The sequence below is a fragment of the Peromyscus eremicus genome, chromosome 4 (genome assembly GCF_949786415.1).
Source record: "Peromyscus eremicus chromosome 4, PerEre_H2_v1, whole genome shotgun sequence".
Taxonomy (NCBI): Eukaryota; Metazoa; Chordata; class Mammalia; order Rodentia; family Cricetidae; genus Peromyscus; species Peromyscus eremicus.
This window is the reverse complement of record NC_081419.1, coordinates 41,363,621-41,385,944: the sequence shown is the minus strand read 5'-3', so window position 1 is coordinate 41,385,944 and position 22,324 is coordinate 41,363,621. Positions and strand designations below refer to the sequence as shown.

Below are 22,324 nucleotides of genomic sequence, written 5' to 3'. Positions count from 1 at the left end.
AACTTGGAAAGCAGAGTCAGAATTTATTTTCTCTCTAGCCTCTTGGCTCACGTTCCTAAATTAGCCAGAGTGAAAAGTGTGCTTTGAAAGACACCACAGAAACAGTCCATCTGTGATAATGATAATGGATAATGGATGACATTGTTTGAGCAGTTAGGACGCCTGAGGCAATGTGGTTGACACACATTAAGTCTCATTTAAATCTCCTAGGTTAGGAACCAGTTTTAAGCTCCCTTGATAGGACAGTAAACAACTACCACACGGCAAGGTACTACCTCCCTGCCACAATTACCCTCCTTCACTCCTACTCCAGGAGACCTCACTGTACATCCCGTCCAGGGAGTCTGGAAGTCAGAGTAGCATGCCTGGATACTCAGACACTCTTCTCAAACCCCTTGGAGAATTGGATTATTGAAAGGTCCCTTTCCCAGGTCCTCATTCCTTCAAGTGGCTTTGCCACCTAAGCTGTTGTCAACTGTCTTTTCAAAAACATGTCCACCCATGAGGTTCCTTACTAAGGCATAACCATTATACCCCATGAGCAAAGTTACTTTTTAAAATTCAATTCAGCTCCTTTGGAGACTGCTCACACCAAGATGATTTGCTAAGTCACAAAGCTATACGGTACATTTTCCTCCTTCATTACTTTGCTCTGTCTAAAATCCTCTTAGCTGTTTGTTCCCTGTTCATACTATTACTAAAACCCCAAGCACTGGTTTTCCCCTTCCCAAACCAGAGGAATCAAATGATTTCCTGAATGAAACGAAGCCTGAGTTTTCAAAAGCAGTACATATTTTAGCATTTATTACATACTATAGTTACCAACATAAGCAAATATAGGCATATATGCATGTATATACATACACACATGTAGAGATATGCATTTATAGATCAAGTATAATTGTAAGGGAAAACAATAAGATGTCATGAGCCATCCTTGACTGGCACTTTAGTGTCTGTAGTTCTATAGACTTAGCACCCAGCCCAGTATTCTACTTATGACAGATACTCAATACTCAATGCCTTGGCGTTGAGAGGACCATACACATGAATCATTTTCCAATATCATACTCATGAGGATGTAATGAGTTCCTTCCTCCACATATACTGATTTAAACCAAAGCCTTACTATTGAATCATGTGGGGGATCTTTCTAAAGGGCACAGTGGAAGAGAAAAGACAGGAGAACTGAAAGAAAAGAATTTGGCAAGGGCTCAAGGAAGGAATTCAAAGAGAGATAGAGGGTGGGTGGTGGGAGGAGAGAGAACAGGGGAATCCTTGGTAATATGTAAAATTAAATTAATAATAAAGTAAAAATATTTAAAAAATAAAAAAGAGAGATGGAAAACACTGTCGCAGAACAGACAGAATAGTTTGGAATAAGACAAATTGGTGAAACTACATTACAAGTGCAATTAGCACATTCACTTTAATCTATGGTCTGAAGAAAATCCAAAGAAAAATAAAATCAAAGACAGTTCCCAAGCTAGATAATTATGTTCCAGACCACCTAGGAACAATGGGTTAGGTATTTTCTGACTGAATGAACTGTATAACTGGATGTTTGAACAATGAATCCTGTGGATGAATTACAATAAATTCAGTGGTGTTTCAAATAAACAGCATAAGCTTTAGTTTGTCCCTACCAGTTAATATACTCATCTTTAACAAACATACTGAATCGTCAGAGCTTTCCCATAGGAAACTGAGTTTATGATAATAAATTTGAAAATCAAACATCTCAGACTCAACACATCCTGCATGCTTCACCTGTGTTTCGATGGAACTTCTCAGTATTTTTTATCAAGTTTTATAATTTGTGTTTGTTATTTTCTGCTCAGGTGGCCTCCACACAGTACACAGTTACTAACACAATTATAGGAAAGGGTGACGATATTTTTTTTTTCGATTTCTCAGTACAAGATCTGTGTATAGATGCTTGGTGATAAGATCATTCTCAGTTTTCCTCCTCTCTTGGGACTAGGCACTTCCCAGCAGTTTCACTCTCTTACCAACACCACAGTCACTATGCTACAAACTGATAATCTCACAAGGCATTCAACCACCATACTTCAACCATGAAATAATCTTACCTAAAAATCACTGATGGGCTTTAAAGGAACTACCATTCCTGGGGCCATATAATTCTATGTATTTGAGAAAGTGAGCATAAGTAAAAATAGATGGAAACCCTCACAGTTGATTTTAGTTTTATGAACCCTTGAAAATGATTAAGATATAAAATCCTAGATCCACCAGAGTTAGAGATAAGATCTTCTCATTCCAAAACAGTACTGTGCTCTTGAAGTACTCAATCTTTAGAGTACTGTAAATATTTTATAAACATATTACTAGATGATATTTTACATGGTCTTCTCATTTATGTCTATTATTCAGTCGATATGTGACTCCAGACTAATAAATGTGTAGGGTATTTTGTCCTTTAACTTCAGAACAATTTCAGCCAAAAATAAATCAATTAATTAAATAAAACTGCTGATGAGCATAGAAGAAATAATGAAAAACTGTCAGCTCATTTCCACCTTCCATCTTCTCATTCTTCCTCTGTGTCAAAGCCTCACTAACTCTATGCTTTGTTACCAATTATCTTCATAGGATTTGGGTTTAGTGTGTGTGTGTGTGTGTGTGTGTGTGTGTGTGTGTGTGTGTGTGTGTGTTATAGCGAGCATTATGTTAGTGGTTTTCAGCAGTGTTGAGGATCAAACCCAGGGCCACATAAATACTAATCAAGTGCTCTGGTCCCAAGCTAAGCTCCAGCCCCATTTATAGTTTTTTCTCACTACCTGCAAAGCAGTTGCTACTTTGCTAATGACTGTAGACTACTCTGAGGGTGAAATTATTTCTATGTAAACACAAACTTGTCCAGTGATCCTTTTTTAAAAATGATTTGTTAATAGAGAGGAGAAAGTTTCCACTGCAAGTCACATTTTATGCACATATTGTTGTCCAAAGCAATGTCTCCTCTAACAATTCCATAAACCACAATATCGAAATTACTTTCAATATAAGCTTAGAAACAATTATGCTCTATCCCAAGATTTTGAATATGCATAGTGATAACATAGATGGTAACAAATGTATACATTTCTCAAAACTTGCATATATTTGAATGGTTTTTTATGACTTCATTTATTTTAAGCTTGTGTATTTCAAAGCTGGTAATACATATTAATACATATTTTTAGTACCACATAGGAAACATTTAGATTTCTACTCTCAAAATAAATTTGAAAGCATTCTATGCCAAGATTTGAAAACAGGCTGCTTTAATATAAACAAATTTATAAATATTCTAGGTTTTATGCTGTATAGCAAAATTGCAAAATCTTTTTATACAATAAAGTGCTCACTGATATATTGCAATTATTTTTGCCTAAGAATGGCTCATTAAACACTGCTTGGTATTTTTAAGGCAAACGGTAAAGAACAGTTGAGGGTAAAGGGAGAGCTAATGAAATTGTTCTAAACAACCCAAACGTTTAGTAATCCATTGTCTTACAAACTTTTCACATATTAATATACTAAGGTTTAGGAACATGGAAAAAATAATTTGACATGCAAAATGTTGTGTGGTTTTCTTTGATTTGTTACAAGCTACAGTTGAGGAGACATCAAAATTGGCTTTTGACAAGGTTGTAAATTACCACAATTGCCAGCAACTGTGCAGATCTTTCCCCAAAATGCTGTAATTATAAAATCTGTTACTTACAATTTGTTTAAGTTAAGTGATGTGAGTATTTCACTTATTTACAATTATTATGGCTAATACTTCAGTTTGTGCATTTTGCCTTGTTAATGATTTATAATATTAGCCGCAATCAAAATTACATTTTCTGTATTTACATCCTGGTTTCTCTGATTGCTTCTACTAAGCTAGTTTGGTGTGCTTAACTTAATTTTAGTCTTCTTTTTTTATATTTCTCTCTCTTTTATCCTTATATGCTCAAAACAGACAATGGTCGCAATGTCAAAGGTAAAGTATAAACTCAAATTCGCCATCTGATGCTTAAAGTGCCCTTTACTTGGCATGTTAACTGCCTGCTGTATTGCCCTGTTGATGCCACATCTCCATGCTGCCCTCAGCTAGTCCAGGTGCCTGGTGGAGACATCATGGCTTGGTTTTGCTGGAGACATGATTACTTTGTCTGCTGTGCCATCAAAGCGATGATGAACACCTTTTTATCCTGAACAAAAGGATGTAAGAGTGACGGTGAACACTTCATAAATATTTGGAAAGAAACATGTATCAAGACGAATATAATCCAGTTGTAAAAAGAAGCACATAAGCTGTTTCAGGGACTTTGTTTTTTTTTCTTGAGTACAAGGTTAAATAAAATGATCAAAGAGCTCTATGACAGCATCACTTCACTTGTTCCTCTTTTGTTTCCTTAAAACTAGTTTCACGTTCCTGGATGGCAGGGGGTATGGTTTTAAGCTTACTGTAGTAGTATATTGTGCTTGCATGAGAGTCATTTTCTATTTTTCCTCTATTATATTTCAACCATTTTAAATTGCATTCTATATTATTCTAATCACTGGCATGGTTTACAGCTACCACAGGGCACTATTTAACTGGGCGATATTCTGGATAAATTTGGATTTGGCTAAAATTTGAAATCCCATTCTGTTTTGGCTTGCACAGTAGATGCAAGGATCAAACTTTCGGCTGGACCTTTGGCCATGCATGCTTCTGTGGGTGTGTAAATGGTGGCAGTGATCCATTTCGTGCATGTTTGTTGCATGGACATGTCTCCACCAGTAACCATCATGACTCAGAACTTGCTGTCTCGGCCTCTTCTTTATGTCACTGGTACTCTGACCACTGTGCAGTTTTGTGTATTGACTTCTTATTTGCCTCCCTAATTAATTATGAACTGCTGTTGCTGATGAATGAGCAGTGCTAGAGACTGTAGATGTTATGTGATCAGAATCCCAGGACAATCTGGAAATAAACGAGATCATGAAATTTTTCCTTTGCCTTTCCTATCATTTTGTAAGCACTTCAAGAAAGGTCTGTGCAGGAGACCTCCATTACTGGGATGGGGTTTTATCTACATGGTTATTCTGTCCTTGGTCTGTCCATTACGACTTTTAAAAGGGAGCAAACTAATTCTAGTTGTGTGTGGTAGTTTTAGTTGACAATTCAGAAACAATCCTCAAAGGGAACATAAAGATCTGCTGCCTGCTTGGTCCTTAGAAATACTAAAGCTTAAGATGAGTAAATGAATACACATTTATTTTTCCAGTAATTTTTTTTTTTGAAAATTAACGTGAGAAATGAATCTAGTTTGTTTGAAGTATGTAGAAATTAGGCCAGTTTGTCTCCTAAACTAGTAGTCTGGTAATGAAAATATAACTCAGGGGTAGACCACTTGTGTGTGTGAGCTCTGACCAGATCTCTAGCACCCAAAGAAAGAAAGGGGAAGAGAAAGGAAGAAAGGGAGGGAGGAAGAGAGAAAAAAAGCTACCACCAGTTCATCTGTTTGTAAAAAAACAAAGCCATTTTATTTTAATTTCATTAACTATTCCATTAAGCCAACCTTTATCCTTATTTCCTCTATTTTATAATAGAAATCCCAATTGCCTGATTGAAGCTTTTGTTTTGCTTTTGTTTTTGTGTGTATGCATATAGTTCAGATACACATCACTTTTACACTTGCCATTTTCATAAAATTACAAATAGACACAGGATAATGCCTCATGTCCTTGAAACATAAATAAATACTGACTCTAAGCCATAGTAAATAAAATATTAAATAAAAGAAAAAATACATTTCTACACTGCTTTGAACACAAAATGTATCATTACAATTGGGGATCACCCACTTTGACCAAATATCATTTTCCTACAAAACAGCATAAATAAACTGATAACGAGACAAAGGGTTGCAGGATTGTCTGCGTGATCCCCTTAAAGCTCAGGTGCTGCCCAATTCCTTTGCACAGGGAGTACAGACATCTTTATTTTCAGAAAAGGCCATACGTTAACTATCTTGGGAAGTCTGTTTTAGAACCCCGTCCACAGAGCACCAGCACTAGCTTAAATCCTCCCTCCTCCCATCTGTCCCCAGTGGACAGAGATACATTCTCTGGCTTCAAGAACTCTTAAGCATAAAATCTCACCTCAGAAAACAGCAAACTAGCACTCTGCCTTTTCTTCCAAAACATTTTCCACCCAAGCTTTTTCTTCAGGTCGATTCTGTTTCCCTTCAATAAGTTCCTTTAGCACTCTGACACTTTAAACAACAGCTAAATGTTATTTTTAGAAACTATAACCCCTGTCTGAGGAGGAGGAAAGCTACTTCTAACATGGCAGAATAGGTGTAGATCTTATAATGTGAGGCAATATCTCTAGAACATGAGGAGGATTTCCAGTGTTACTTTCGTCACTCGTAAACCACCTCACACCTAGGGGTTTGTTCACGTGTTCTGCATTCTAAGAAATAGATATGACATTTACTCCTCTCATCCTGTTAAATAAGTCCTTGAAAAAAAAATCGGGCCCCTATATTGTTTCCTAAGACCCCAGATTTCTATTCCATGTTTACCAGTTTCCAACTAGTACATGACATACATGACACTATCCTGAGTCAGAAACTAAAATGCTCTCAAGATTGCTAAGTGGAGTGCAATCACCTCCACTGTAGCACTGTAGCCAGGAAACCTAACAGGGAGAGAGAGAGAGAGAGAGAGAGAGAGAGAGAGAGAGAGAGAGAGAGAGAGAGAGAGAGAGAGAGAGCTGGCAGAATCTTTCTCATAAGTTGTATTGGCCTTTTCCCAGATGCCTATGATCTTACCAGGATTTGCAAATTGATTCTTAGTGGTGACAATTTGTCTGGCAAATTATATGTCACGCAGTGGAACAGAATTTGTAGATACTGAATCCAAATAACTTGATGAGTGTTTCTTTATGTCTTTTTCTGAGTGCTACACTTTTTGGCTGGTGCTTATTCACAGGGTTCTTTGGCAAAGCTTCATTGCTAATGCTACATTGGCATTTTTACTAATATGCATTAGTAATGTGCTTCATTACATTTAACAAAATAAACTCAACGTCCTAAGAAATACTGTACATGTCCAACAAGATAGCAAAGTAAAGGCCCTTGCTGCAAGAAAATGCAAGCCTGACAACCTGAGTTTGATTCCAAGAAACCATGTTAAACCACGTAAAGAGAGAAACAATTCCATGAAATTGTCCTATGATGTCCATATGCATTTGTGCCCATATATTCAAACCATACACACATACACCAACAACAACAACAATAATAATCAATAAGCATTTTCTTACTTCTGATAAATTTAAATAGTCTCATCATATACATTTTAAGTATTTTAAAATCTAAAATCCTTCTTAGTTATTGCTGAATCTCTATGCATTGTTGGAAAAAGTAGCTTATTTTATAATTTCATCAGGCACTAGTATTAAAATTCACCCAACTGTTGCTGTAGTCTACCTGGTCACTCACTTTCCATTTTCTAATCACACACACTGGCATATTCACATTGTTATCCCTCTTGCAACTGTCCCTCAGAGAACTTCAGTCTCCTGGTACACTTTTGAGTCTCATATTCCCTTCAACTGAATCTATCCTGTCCCTTTATTTCTGCCTGCTCCTTCTCTTTAAATTCATTTACTTTGTTTTTCAGGCTACTCTCCTTTCTTTCATTAGAATCCCCAATCCCATCTGTTCATGATCATTGTCAGTGAGGCTGCCTATCAACTCTAAGTCCTCAGCCAAGGCCTCTCTGAATGTAGACCTAGGAGGTAGGAAACCTTGTACTTTGATTTCTGATCTTTGACTCATACCTTTTGGGCCTCATGTTCTGTTGGCTTAGTTTAGAATTGGTGAAAAAGAATATTATTAATCCCTGCCTTAAAGCATTGGGAATTTATTCCATTGGAATTTATATAGACTTCAGAGAAATCTGTGAATACTATAGTTTGCAGAATCTAAAAGACTTCTGGTGTAAATATTTGATTCAGAGCAAGAGAAAGAAGAACATTGCTCTTTGTTATACATGAGAAAATAAGCTTGGGATGCCTTATCTGAGTGAGGGTGCATAAATCATTTTAAATATAGTGTTATGCTGAATTCACTAAATATATTCATTCAAAAGAAAATTTTCATTAACTCTTTTAGACTAAAAGTCCAAAACAAATAGAATGAAATGACAATTTTGAAGATGTTTTTCTATATTAAATAAGAGAAGCTAAACTAAGGACTCTAAGGAGTATGTAAATTCAGAGGTGCATCTGAGTAAGACATGTTATCAAAGAGTTTCTCAGCCCTAGCTCTAATAATCCTCTTCTCAGCAAGTGTTTTGTTTTACTCACTTGACTTTCCTAAAATGGAATTCAGAGATAGTTAACCATTTCTAAAATAATAGCATGGTCCTCTAACTTTAATATAAAGATTCACAAAGGCAAAGCAGTTTATGATCATATAATATGTATATTACTATGTTAGTGTTTGAATATAAATATACTGATGATGTAATTCAATAATCATAGTAGAAAAAACTGACTTTCAGGAAATTAAGGACATGATTGAACACCCCATATAAAAATAGTAAAATGGAAAAGCAGTCATATTCAGTGATAAAAAATTGGGTTTTAACAAATTTCTAAATGTGTTAAGTACTCAAAATAATAATAAACCAAGAAAACATGAAAGGGAAATTAGGAAGTGTGATATTCTCACAAGTGAGCTGTCCTTCCTTTTAAGCATTCTTTCAAAATATTTCTCTATATGATAAAATGTAATAACAATGACTTATACAGAAGATAGACACATTACTAAATGTTAAGGTGTATTTTCATCTTTGTGTTGAAAACTATCTTACTTTGTTAAGGATGAGTGGTGCTGGCAAAATAAATTCTCAGGTAAAAGCACTTACTTCTCAAGAGTGCTGACCAGAGATTGGTCCCCTCACATTAAAAGAAGAAAACTAGAAGAAGAAAACTAAAAAGTTGTCCTATGGCCTTTACGTGTGATCCCCAGTAATCATAGCATGCACACACACACACACACACACACACACACACACACACACACACACAATTAATTAAAATTTAAAATAAATAAATAAAATGATGAGTAATAATAGGCAGAAATATCCATGGAAACACTATAAAGAAGTTGTGGAAGGTCTCTAGAGTGTTACATACTGACACTGAAAAGCACACCAGATGTTTAGCATTTAAAGTGTGGGTTTCTGTTTGTGAGGGTACATGCAATTTGACATATAGAAAGGGATAATGATGTAAAATATTTTAAAAGGCACTTTGTTCAGAACTTTAGTGTAATTCTGGTAGTTACCAGGAAATTTAATTTTGCTTCTAGTTATCAAAGAAGACTCAAATCTCTTATTTTATGTATATGCATGTGTCAGGTTTAGAAGCAAACTGTCATCAGAACTCCAAGATTCTGTGTTGACCATGTAAATGATACAAAGATTGAAATTCTAGATAACATGATTTTCCAAACCAGTGACATACTTCTAACATAATTATGTGAGGACATTAAAGTGTGTATGATCTTCCATGTTCATGATAGGTGTAGTTCTAGAAATTTAATATCACTGCAACCCTATGAATTATATTGTGCTGCTTTATTGGGAACACATTAGAGATTCAGACCATTCCAAGCACTGTAACTATATGAATGTCCCTTGAAACACATGCAACAGGTTGACAAGACGGGAATAAGAACTGTGGTACTCAAAGTCCTCCATCATTATGACAATCAAAAGGCACCCTGACAAATGTCCCTTAGAGGCAATATTTCAGGCCCTCCATCCATAACTATAGCTAATTCTATGGACTGACCAAAAACAGCCACAAGGACAATAAAACTACACTAACATATGTTGCCTGCCTATCAACATCCTAGAGTAGCTGTGTAGACAATTTCCTACAAAAATACAACATAAAGAAGGGTGGTCTAGACATAAATTCAAAAGGTGGACAAAATGGTTTTGTTACCCTAGGTCTCTTAGTCATATCCATAGGTGCAGATAAATTATCCAGGGAAAGAAAATACAGCATTTCCGTGAGGAGGACATCAACAGTGTCTAAGAAGCCCGAAGTCCTAGATGTACTACATATTTTAACAAATGTACCGAAAATTGGGGTCCTAGATGTACTACAGATTTTAACAAATGTACCTAAAATTGGGGCAAAGAATAGACAAAACAAGAAAACACCATCTGAAATATTTTTTCTTATACTTGTTAAATTTTTGTAAAGCCTGCAGGCGCCAGGGCTGGAGCACTAATGGGAGGCACCAGAGAATGGCCGTAGTAGGGCAAGTTCGGCTAACAACATGGCAGAAGGAACTGAAAGGCAGTCTTCCCCACCCACCCCCACTCTCTCAGTGAAAGACATACTGAGTAACACTCATGCTCTCGGGGATTGTAAACAGTTCTTCATGATGCTGAATTTTAAGAGCTACCATACCACATGGAGTAAGCAATTAATCCAGCACGTAAGAACTCCAGACCATTTCTTGACACCATAAATAGCAGATAATAGATTATCCCTAATGAAGATCGCATTGCTTGGGCTCTTCAACAAGGGAACCAGGGGGGCTTGGCCTCTTCCCAGTTGTGTTTCTAAGAACAGAATGTCGAAGGTGTTTGGGAGCTTCCAACCCAGACATGCTCTGTTTCCTGACTGTGGTTATGTCTACCTTAAGTTGTGTTTGCCATGGCAACATCCTTGTGTAGTTGCTTACAGGATTTTTCTTTTTTCTTTTTTAATGTAACTGAAAAATAAAATGAAAAGAAGTATTTCAAGATCCCAAAAAGAATCCTGAAGATTTCAATAGAGTGAGAAAATATGATATGAGTGTGTATGCACACAAACACACACACACACACACACACACACACACACACACACACTCATACACGAGACACTTGGTCATTTTTGACTTCCTGTAGGCAGGAATCTTGTAGAAACTCCATGGATCATCTAATATAGGTAGTAGAAATCCTGAAGAAAACAAATGCCTTGTCACTTCTTAGTGACATGTGAAAGATAGTAACTTAAGCCAGGGCTGTGTAAGTGAAACATTCACAAATTTCAAGACCAATACGATTTTTAACTTGGTCAGACTTCCTTCTCTATGTCAGCCCCAGAATAGGAAACAAAAACGGTAGAATCCAGCCAGGAGCAGAACATGAAGGGTCTTTCGTTTGTTTGTTTTATTTTGCTTCTCTTTTTTCCAGCCTTTAATAAAAGCAGCCAGTCCACAGCAGAAGCTGACATTTGCACTTCTAGTACAACAATTTCCCTTTTGATTCTCACGTGTCCTTCTTTGTGGAAAAAGGTGTTCGCATATAACCTAACTACACTTAGTCATGGGAGTCACACCAGTCATGGATCATTAGCCAGGCATTCAAGACCATCTTTCTTTTAATTTTTTTTCTATTTCTTCCGATACTATTCTTACAAATGCTCTCCAATTCTTCTAGGGCCTTTTAATCATATCAAGTCCAGTCTGCTGGGGTCCACGTCGGATTCAAACCTCAACAAATACAGCACCATCAACAAGATTCCTCAGCTCACTCTGAACTTTTCAGATGTCAAAACTGAAAAAAAGAATACATCCCCTCCTTCTTCAGATAAAACTATTATTGCACCCAAGGTCAAAGAACGAACACACAACGTGACGGAGAAAGTGACCCAGGTAGGGCATTACTTTACACTACATTGCAACTGCTATGGGACTACTTGCTGGACCATAATGAATATTTTCTCTCTGATGAATAGTGGGAAGACATTTATCTCAATACGTTGAGATACTTAAAAACTCCTAAGGAAACAAAAACAAAGCTGGCTACCGTGATTTTTGTCTGTGACTAGACTGAGCAAAACTGAACTAACTTGATATTGTTTATTGCTCAGAGGTAATTATGCAGCTATTTGTCACTCTTGGGCATTGATTGACTTGCTGCCAACCCTGACATTATAAAGCATTTTTAAAGAAATGGAACGGATGTGTGTACTGGAACTTTAGAGGTCTAATTGAGATTTACTCCTAACTGTGACCTCTCCTTTTGCACTTATTCCACTAAATTAAGCCATATGCAAGCTGGTAGAAAGGAGAGCTGCCTGAGATGATAAAATATTAGAATGAAACAATGCATCTCACAGCAACAATATTTCATCATTTTTCAAATAAGTATTGCAACCTGAATTACGATAAAGAGGCATTGCCCCAAAGTCTTGCCTCAAAGAATAGATAAAGATGATTTGTACTTATTATGTCAAAATAACCACCTAAGCAGTCCCTAGGTTTTGCTTACAGTGCATTTACTATGCTAGGGATCCATGGCTCTGAAATTTGTCCAGGAAGCAATTCTTCTACAAACAATTTAGTTAGCATATTTGCCAGCAAGACTTTGTAATAACAGCCCACAATAAAAAAGGTAAATTTGACTCCAACCCCTATTCTAAGCACTGGAAAATTTGAATTAACAAAGACTATTTTTCTGAACTGTAATTACCACAGGTAGTGCTGTATTGCTATTTGCACAAAACCCCTCATAAAAGACGAGATATGTATGACAGCACTAGGCATCTCTTATGGTTAGAAGTGTCCAACCTATATTTGTTGGAGTTGATAAAATATGTGTGTCATTTGTGGTAGCATCCCTAGAATGTACGTTCACATTTGCATGGTAATAAGGCACACTACTATTGGTCTTTTCCTCTTCTTAACTAGTATAAGTAAAGTCAATATAATAGAGTTAAATAAATATTCTATTATTATTCATATTGTATTGACATCATCTTGGCAGTTTTGAATTTTACTTACAATGTTCTATATCTTAAAAATTTCTTCTTAAGTAGTAACTAATACATAGATATATAGAAAGTAAGGAACTTAGGAGATGGAAGCAACGTTGGCAATATTCGGGGCGTGGCTATGTAAGTGGCATGAGTGAGTGAAGTTTGGAGCATAGTGAGCACGATGAGGACTGGCCAAGAACTGTGGTGTGGGACTTCCCAAACATAGTTCCAGCCAACTGTGGTCAGGCAGGAATGTCTGACCAGTGGATCTGCCCAGGTATTCTCATTTCAAAAGAAGAATGAAACTTTAGAATTTAAGATATCTTTACTTCTGATAGTTGAAAAATTAATTTGGAGGCCACCATAGCATTCCTTCTTAGGCAAACAAAACAAAGTAATACCTTGAATATCCAGGGTATCGTGAGTTAGTTTGCCACAAGAACCCTTGTCCTACCACACCTAACCAGTCTACTGTTTCAAGGAAAGAGTGAGACCAGTGTGGCTCAAAGATGGTACCTTCTTTAGGAATTTTTTTCATCCTAGTGTAATGGAGATGTATGCAGATATATACATAGCATATGGATCTGTTAATAAAATGCCTGTTATTAAAGAACCCAGGAACACAGTTTATGGAGGACATTACTGTGTTTTAAGACAAGACTGATTAGAGAAGAAGTAACACTCAGACACTGCATCTGGATCTCAGAAGTAACTGATCAAACTAGGCAGTGTGTGATATTTAAAGTCAGGGGTTAGAATCAAACAAGCTTGAGCTTAATGCTTGCCTTTAACTGTATGGCATGGAATTAAGTTTGAATTGCTTGTGCAAGAATAAGACAAGGCTGAGGGCTGGCAAAACTTCTCAGAGTTGGTCAGGTGAGGTGGTGCAGCAAGAGTAAACAGAGGCAGGTGGATGTCTGTGAGTTCCAAACCAGCCAGGGCAACAGAGTGAGAGCCTGTCTAAAGCAAAGCAAAACAAACAAACAAACAAACAAACAAACAAACAAAAACCCTCAGACTTGATAGAAGACAGTTATATGTGGCAAGTGTTCCTCATGGCATAACAAGGAATGTGTTCACTCCATGTTTTTATGACTCTCCTTTTTATATGTTAAGGGTCCCTTCAGTCACATCCTCAGAACCTTCTAGAACAGAGGTAGAGTGGGCATCAACAAAGGTCTGCTACAGGAAAGAAGGGAAGGCAGGAAGATGAGGGGGAAGAAACAAAGGAAAGCGTTATCAAGGGAAAGGGGAAAATGCCCATATAGGAAGTCAGCGAGGACATAGTTACGGAAGCACAAGAGTCCATTGTGTCTTCTCAGAAACCTGACAAAGACGAGGCTGGGAAATTTCCCTTCTAGATGAGTCTTTGCTAGACTTTTGAATAGGTGAATTGGTAAAGTGCCATCAAAAACAGATTCCATCAAATACTTCACATTATTTTAAGATCTCATGCCTCATCTTTTAAATCCTTGTGGCTCATGTACTTAGTTCCATAATGTTATAATATTGGTTTCAACATTACAGTATCTTTTATACCACTGTGGTTGGGGTTTTGTTTTGAATGTGTGTGGATCTCACATATTTTTTTTAATTAAAAAATAATTGTGCCTTGGTTATCTGGTTCATCCTCCCACACAAGCAAGACAACTCGAATTTGATCTCCAAAAACCACATAAAGTGAAGGAGAAGACAAACTCCATAAAGTTGTCCTCTGAGCTCCATATGTTGCTGTGGCATGTCTGTCTGTCCACCCCATACATATCGTTTACTCACACAATAATAAATAAGTATATTTTATTTATTTATTAAATTCCATGCATGTATACACCTTGACTATACCCATCACTGCTCCCCCTCTCCAATTCCTCTGGGACCCTCCCTTATAGTAATATAAGAGGGCATGAACCTTATAGTAATATAAGAAGTTCATGTCCTCTTATATTACTATTATTATCATTATTATTTTTATTTAACCCACTGAGTCCATTTAATGCTGCCCACATACTCATGAGTGTGAAGTAACCCACTAGGTCATAGGCAATCTACCAGTGGCCACATCGACAAAGTGACTCTTCTTCATCCAATGGCTATCAGCTGCCAATAGCTCTTTAGTCCATGCTGATCTTGATCTTGTGCCAGTTACCACAGCATCTGTAAATTCAACTGTGCAAGACTCATATCATATCCACAGGCCATCATTTCACAGCATTCCTCCCCTTCCTCCAGGTCTTACAACCTTTCTTCCAATCTTCCACAATGTCTCCTGAACCTTTGGAGTGGGGTTTGATATAGCACTCTCAAATGCTTGTTCTTAGCACTTTGAATGAGCATAATCTCTTCATTATCCTCTACCCACTGCAGTTAAGAAGCCTTTCCAGGGCTAGAGAGATGGCTCAACAGTTAAAAGCATGTAGTGCTCTTCCAGAGGACCTAAGTTTGATTCCCAGCACTCTAATCAGGCAACATACAACCATCTGTATCTCCAGTTCCAGGGAATTCCAGATTTTCTTCTGGCCTCCGTGAACACTGCACTATATGTATGTACCACCTCACTTCTCATACTTATATATGTAATTTAAAATAAAAATAAGGTCCTTTTTTTTAGGAAAGAAAGAGAAAGTTCTCTTGCTAAGGTTGAAAGCAGCACAAATACATAAATAAACACACACACACACACACACACACAAAACTTGTGTCATTAAGAAATGTGACTTCTGAGCATTGATTAGGCCATTAGTGTGTAGCCCTCATGAAATATTTTGAAGACTACGAACCAGCTTATGTGCCCCATTCTGTCAATCATAACACAGAGAAAGGATTGCTATCTTCATCAGGCACCAAATCTGCCAGGGATGTGATCTTAGACTTCTCAGCCTTCAGAATGGAAAAATAAAATTTAAATATTTACATTGTTTATATACAATCCAGTTGCCAGTAGTTTATATAATAGTAGTCCAAACAGACCAAATGCTTACTGCTCAATACATCTGAGGCCCATAAAAGGGCTCATCTTTGCAAAAATTTTGGAGTACCCCTCTCTCACTCTCCAAATTTCCCCAATAAAGAGCAGGTACAGGCTTTTCAATGGGGTTAAGAGGTTAGAATGGCAACCTGCTTATAAAGGAACATGTTTTGTAATGTTCCAGTGAATGGAAACTCCTCTGGATTGAGGACACAAAGTGTGAATGACCCTGATTGGGAATAGTTCCACACTGGCACTTAGTAACAAATCTTTATTGTCTACATGCCAAAACAAACAAGGCAAAGATCAACAAATAATCTGCCAATATAAAGTTTAATGTTGCATTAAAGTACTCTGAAACTATCCTATGACTCTAAGACTATCCTGGTGTTTGGGAAGTTTCCTAACCATAGCTGTCTTTGAAATTTACATATTCATTTGATGCAACTCCTTTGTCCCCCAGTCACTAAAACTAACTTGGTAATGACATAAAACTTTATTTCCTCAATTAATCTTTGGAGAGTCTGTGTTGGAAGATTATCAATATTATAAGTTTTGGATAATCAGCCATATTTTCTTGTCAAATCTTGAGTGCTAATAGATTTGCATAAGGTTCTTTCTTCAGAGAAGCCAAGCTTTTGTCCACGAATAACTCAACAGTGAATTTAAATATTCTTTAGCATACCAACAATAGAGCAGACATCACCAGAATGAGGCATAACTGAAAAAAACCAATAAATGCTCTTATTTTTGTCTCCTAGTCTCTTATACACATTGAATTAGAATTAGCCAAGTAGCTTTTTTTCTCTCCAGTTAGATGTGTTTCTTTGCAGCAGAGAGCCTATTGTTAGTCACTCAATTATCCATGCTTTCATGCAGTTGTTTATACATTCAACACGAACTTACTGAGAGAATACAAATGTAACATCCTGGAAATTTAGACTTAGAGGAAGTATCTTTACCTCGGGGAAATGAAGGAAATAGACAAGCAGATTACACAAGTATTACAAGGCACTTTGAAAAATTATACTGCAGGTGCAGACGAGACGCAGAGGGTTCTAGGAAAGAAAATCTTACCTGTGTTGGGACTGAGGGATGGTAATTAGGCAATAGCCTCTTAGGCTGGTTATGAAGCTTGAGAATCTTCCTATGTTTTAGAATAAGCATCTGGAATGCACACCGTGTAAGGAGGAAAGCACAGGCTGAAGAGTGATTTTCGTGTCACCAATGTCACCAATGTCACCAATGTCGTCTCGCATAATGTGTGACACAGCTGAGAAGATGAAGAGCAGAATTCACTTTCTCTATCCCTTGGCCAGGCTTTCTTCTTCTTGACTGTACTCATCGCCTAAGGAAAGCAAGCTCCCCAGACTCCCCTGCTCCTCTAGTGCCCCCAGGTAGTGATCTAGTGGTGCACGCTTTCTATCTTCCAGCATTCATATGATTCCCAGAGAAAAGGACCCTGGTCAGCCCATGTAGGTGTTGTGATCATTCTTACAGTAAAAGTGTAGTTTTTTGATGAAAACAACCCAAGAACGTGTAGTGTAGTATAAGAAACTCTGCTGAGGAACCAAATAGCAGTGACTCATTACAAGGATGAAGATAAGCATTCAAATTAACAGCATCACTGATACTGAAGTGGACATAAGATACAAATATGTTAAATGCCCAGTAAATTCTAGAACACAGAAGCATAAAACCCAGAATCAATGGTTTAATACTAAAACATAAAATAGAAATCCATAAGGGACTAATGCCTAGTATGACAACAAGTGTACTAGGAACTCGATGGAGAAACACTATATAACAGTATAGAATGATGGCATTGACAAGAGCAAATGTGATAAATGCTGTAACATCACTTTTGGGAACTAAAAGGAGTCTCTATTTCCCTTCAACTCAAAATTGATCAGATTATGTTCATTGTTTATGAAGAATTTCTGACAAGTTTAATGGAAATCCACATAGCATTATCAGAGTATAAGATGCAAGATGTTGCCTAAATGAATGAGAGCATGCTCATCTAGAGAACAGGTGAAATTTAACCTTAGTCCACAGGATTTTTCCTATAGATTTACTGAGGAAAGTCTTCAAGAAATTAGCTTTAACTAATCACAAAATGACTTAGGCCACAATAAAGAAACTCATCAATGTTTAAAAGTCCGTATATTCACCAGGCGCATGCCTTTAATCCCAGCACTGGGGAGGCAGAGGCAGGCAGATCTCTGTGAGTTCCAGGGCAGCCTGGGCTACATAGTAAGATACAGGATCAGTGGATCTACGTGAATTCATGGCTAGCCTGATCCACATAGTGATTCCAGGATAGCCAGGGCTATATAAAGAGAAACTATCTCAAAACAAAAAACTGAATTTCATATAATATTTAAATCATCTATGTAGATTTTAAGCCAAAGTAGATTTATGATGTTTAAAACCCATTGTAAGTATGCATGTTGTTGGCATAAAAATGGAAATATGATAAATTTAATAAGAGCTGACAGTGATCAACTGTTTACTGTTTAAGAGATTCTGTGATAAATTGTTTATGGCTGACCAAGTTTAATCTACATAACTACTTGGCAATATTATTATACCCATTCCTTCCCACCCAAAGTCGCCTGACTCTACATGTGAATGCTTTGGTTTCTAAACTACACTCCATGCATCTACTATTTCCCCATTTGCATGCCGAATCTGCTCAGAAGACATCACAGCAAAAGGCTATGCCTGCAACATGTCTTTATGGTTGAGTGTTAGACTCAGAAAAAAACATTAAGTATGTAGAAGTGAGGCTACAGAAACAGGAACAGAACAGAGGGTTCTCTTAGTCTTTAACACATCTTGGCAAAGAAGCTTCATTCCCATCATCACTTGTTGAAGTTCATGTCCACCTATTTATGCTAGGTTTATATGCGAACCATGGGATGTAGGTTTTGTTTGTGTGCTATGAGTTATCAAAAAAGTGAAATAACAGTGATATTACTGACGTAAATAAGAGCTCAAAGATGATAGCATTTCACTTTTTATTGAAATTTGTACAATGCAGTAATACATAATCTCTTCATTGTCAACCACTAACTTCAAAGCAACTATTTATAACTTAGTATAGTTTGTAGTAGAGTAATTTTAATTCAAAAGTAGCATTAATTTTATACTGCTACCCATTATTAAAATTATCATCTTGTGATTAGCCATACAAAATTTCTTGACATATTTGACACTGTAGTTGGAGTTTTTTCTCCGGGTCCCGCAAAGCCCTGGCAGTCCCTTAGCCCACTTATAAAATAAACATACAGACGCTTATACTATTTAAACTGCTTGGCCATTAGCACAGGCCTGTCACTGCCTAGCTCTTACTCTTATATTTAGCCCATTTTTATTAATCTATACTTTGCCACGTGACTTGCGGCTTACTGGTACCTTACATCTTCCTTGTCCTGGCGGTGGCTCCAGCAGTCTCCCCCTCTGCCTTCCTGTTCCCTCAATTCTCCTCTCTGTTAGTCCCGCCTATACTTCCTGTCTGGCTACTGGCCAATCAGTGTTTATTTATATAGAGCGATATCCACAGCATGACATATTCCCTCAAATAACATAAATACTAAACTTTCATCAATGAGAGAATTTTTTTAAATCTTCCATACAAAACTACACATTAAAAGTGACTTCATATAGAGCACTATTTTTCAATAATGCTGTTAAGTTAAAATTGTACTTAGAATTTCCAATTTCCAACACTAGTTAACAAATGATTCTTCATTTTTGAAGTTACAAAATAAAAGATTCACAATACTTCTGCCACATGATTAATACATTTTTTTCTAAACTGCATTTTGTATCTAAACTGATTTAAACATCACGCAAGCTTCAATAGAACTGAACAGATCATCTTCAACTGCCAGAAATAGCAATAATCAAAATATTACAAATTAAATTTGAAATGCGACGCAGGAGAAAAATTGCTTCCGAATACTACCAATTGATATGACATTTGTTTTGCATCCATAATCTTTCCATTATTTATAGAACATCATCAACTTTGGCTAAGCAAGGCAGAAATTCCCATCAAATATTTTCTCCATATCTTGGACATGGTTTATAAACTACTTGTATAGATGCAAATCGAAATGAAAACAGTATATCTGGACTTTGCAAGAAAGCATAAAGCACACTGAACATAGGTTCAGCACCTGTGAGTACTGAACTGTAAGCCAGTGTTAGGTGCTGTGGCTGCCTCAAAACTATATAAAGCAAAATTACTACAAAGCTTATAGACTGAAGATACTAGATTGTTTTCAAGCTTGTTCTCATATAGCCAATATATTCTACAATATAAATAATGATGAGAATTAGAAAAAAGTAAGCATTTTATTAACAATTATCTTCTCTAAGTATGTACTATATTACACATACATTGAACATAAATAAAAAGGTTATTTAAAAAAGTATGAAAAAATGTAAAAGCAACAAATTAGTTTTGTCTACTTTCACTAAATCATGTATATGTATAGATGTATATGTATACATATATATGCCTAAGTATAGATGTGTGTATACGTATATATGTTATATATGAATCATATCACATATAGTCTAACAAAATAGGTTTTGATTCTTGTAAAAGTACCTTATTTATCTCAATAATCATACCTCAGTACAGTTTTGATGAGGGAGAAACCCTGGAAGCTACTGAATGACTGCCACAGCATTTGGTGAAGGATTTGTACATAACTGCTTAAAAGCACCCACCTGTTTGATTTTATATATTCACACATTTAAAAAGGAGAAAAGAAAAAATGTCATCTCCTTTAGAAGTTGGGTCAGCCAAAGGAATCTGGAGATATATATATATATGAGTGGTCAGGAGAGACAGGTAAAAATAATTTAGCTTAGAGTTCATAGCAATAGCCTGGTTGCCATAGCAACTGAGGCACAGAAGAATGAGGATCTATTGCCAAGATGGTTCAGTTTTTCCATCCCCATCTACCCTCCAGTTAGACTGAGCTTTGAGATAAAAGTCAGGACCTGGAACTAACCGGGAATGCAGAGGTGAAGTTCTTTGCTCATGTACCCTTGTAACCTAGGGGTTATGACCAGCACAGTTCAAAGGGAATTACCTAATGCCAGCAGGAGAGCAGGCAGAAGCAATAGGTTTTTCATGTTTCATGGGATGAGAATTAAGCTAAAAATTATTATCAAGTATGAACATCACAGAGCATACATGGCATTTTCATACAAATCATCTAAGGCCTTGAAATGCTGTGGCTATGGACTATTCCTTGAGTTAAGATGTGGAAATATGTTTTAAAAGAAATCTAAATGAGGAGGATAAAACAAAAAAAGTTGGGAAGCATTATTGGTGATCTTGATATTAATACATTTTCCCCTTGGTTCTATTTCTCTCTATTGTGAAGACCTTGTTTCCAAGGGAAAGTATATGGTTAGACCACAGGAACCTCCAACATTTGTTTCTGAAAAGTTCATTAAAAGTTGGGTAATTTAAAGTTCACAGAATTTTATTTTTTTTCTTACCCAGAATTCCTTGACATTTCTATGTCAATGGAGTCATACAGAATGTCTCTGCCTACCTTCCCCTCTCTCTCTTTTCTCTTCTCTCTCCTCTGTCTCTCTGTCTCTGTCTCTCTCTTCCTCCCTCCCTCTCTCTCCCTCTCTCAATATGGATAGATAGATGATAGATAGATAGATAGATAGATAGATAGATAGATAGATAGATAGATAGATAGATAGAGATATGTATTTCTTCATTACCCCTCTTTCCATTATAGAAATTTAATGGTGATGTAAGCCTAAAAATTCTTAATTCTTTTTTGTTTGTTTATTTGTTTTTGTTTGTTTGTTTGTTTTGAGACAGGGTTTCTCTGTATAGTTTTGGTGCCTGTCCTGGATCTCACTCTGTAGACAGGCTGGCCTTGAACTCTACCTGGCTCTGCCTCCAGAGTGCTAGGATTAAAGGCATGTGCCACTGCTGCCCAGCAAGATTCTTAATTCTAGACAGTTTTTATCTTCTTTGTGACACCCACTTCCATATCATTGAAATCAGACAGACTTGGGAAACACAGGCACAGGCCAACCTTTCATCCTGCCATTGAAGCTGAAAAGAGAATCTGGCCTACTCCTGCATTTTGTAAGTCCTCACTTGTTTGGAGAAGTTGCACCTCTTCATGTGGTTTCTAAGGAAGAGGATGAGCTACACAATCTTGTGAAATTCCTCTTAGAACACCTTTGAATAAAAAGGAAAAGCATGTACATTCTCATTTCAGTAAGCCTGTACTGAGGCTCACTTGATTTCTCCAGGCAGCTTCAGAGGAGCAGGTGCTGGCAGTCCCTTGAAGAAGCAGCTTCCTACTGGGTGGTAGTAGCACATGCCTTTAATCCCAGCACTCGGGAGACAGAGGCAGGTGGATCTTTATGAGTTCGAGGCCAGCCTGGTCTACAGAGCAAGATCCACCAAAGGCACAAAGCTACACAGAGAAACCCTGTCTCAAAAACTAAACTAAAAAAAATAGAAGCAGCTTCCT

General features: G+C 36.9%; 1 protein-coding gene across 1 annotated transcript in view; it reads left to right on the top strand.

Annotated features, from left to right (window-relative positions):
• The window catches only part of Kcnh7 (potassium voltage-gated channel subfamily H member 7), a 150,468-nt gene that overhangs the window by 19,968 nt on the left and 108,176 nt on the right, over nucleotides 1–22,324 (top strand). Inside the window, exon 4 of the mRNA XM_059258841.1 lies at nucleotides 11,503–11,717. Within this exon, the coding sequence (XP_059114824.1) occupies nucleotides 11,503–11,717 (215 nt within the window). The remainder of the gene's footprint in view (nucleotides 1–11,502; nucleotides 11,718–22,324) is intronic.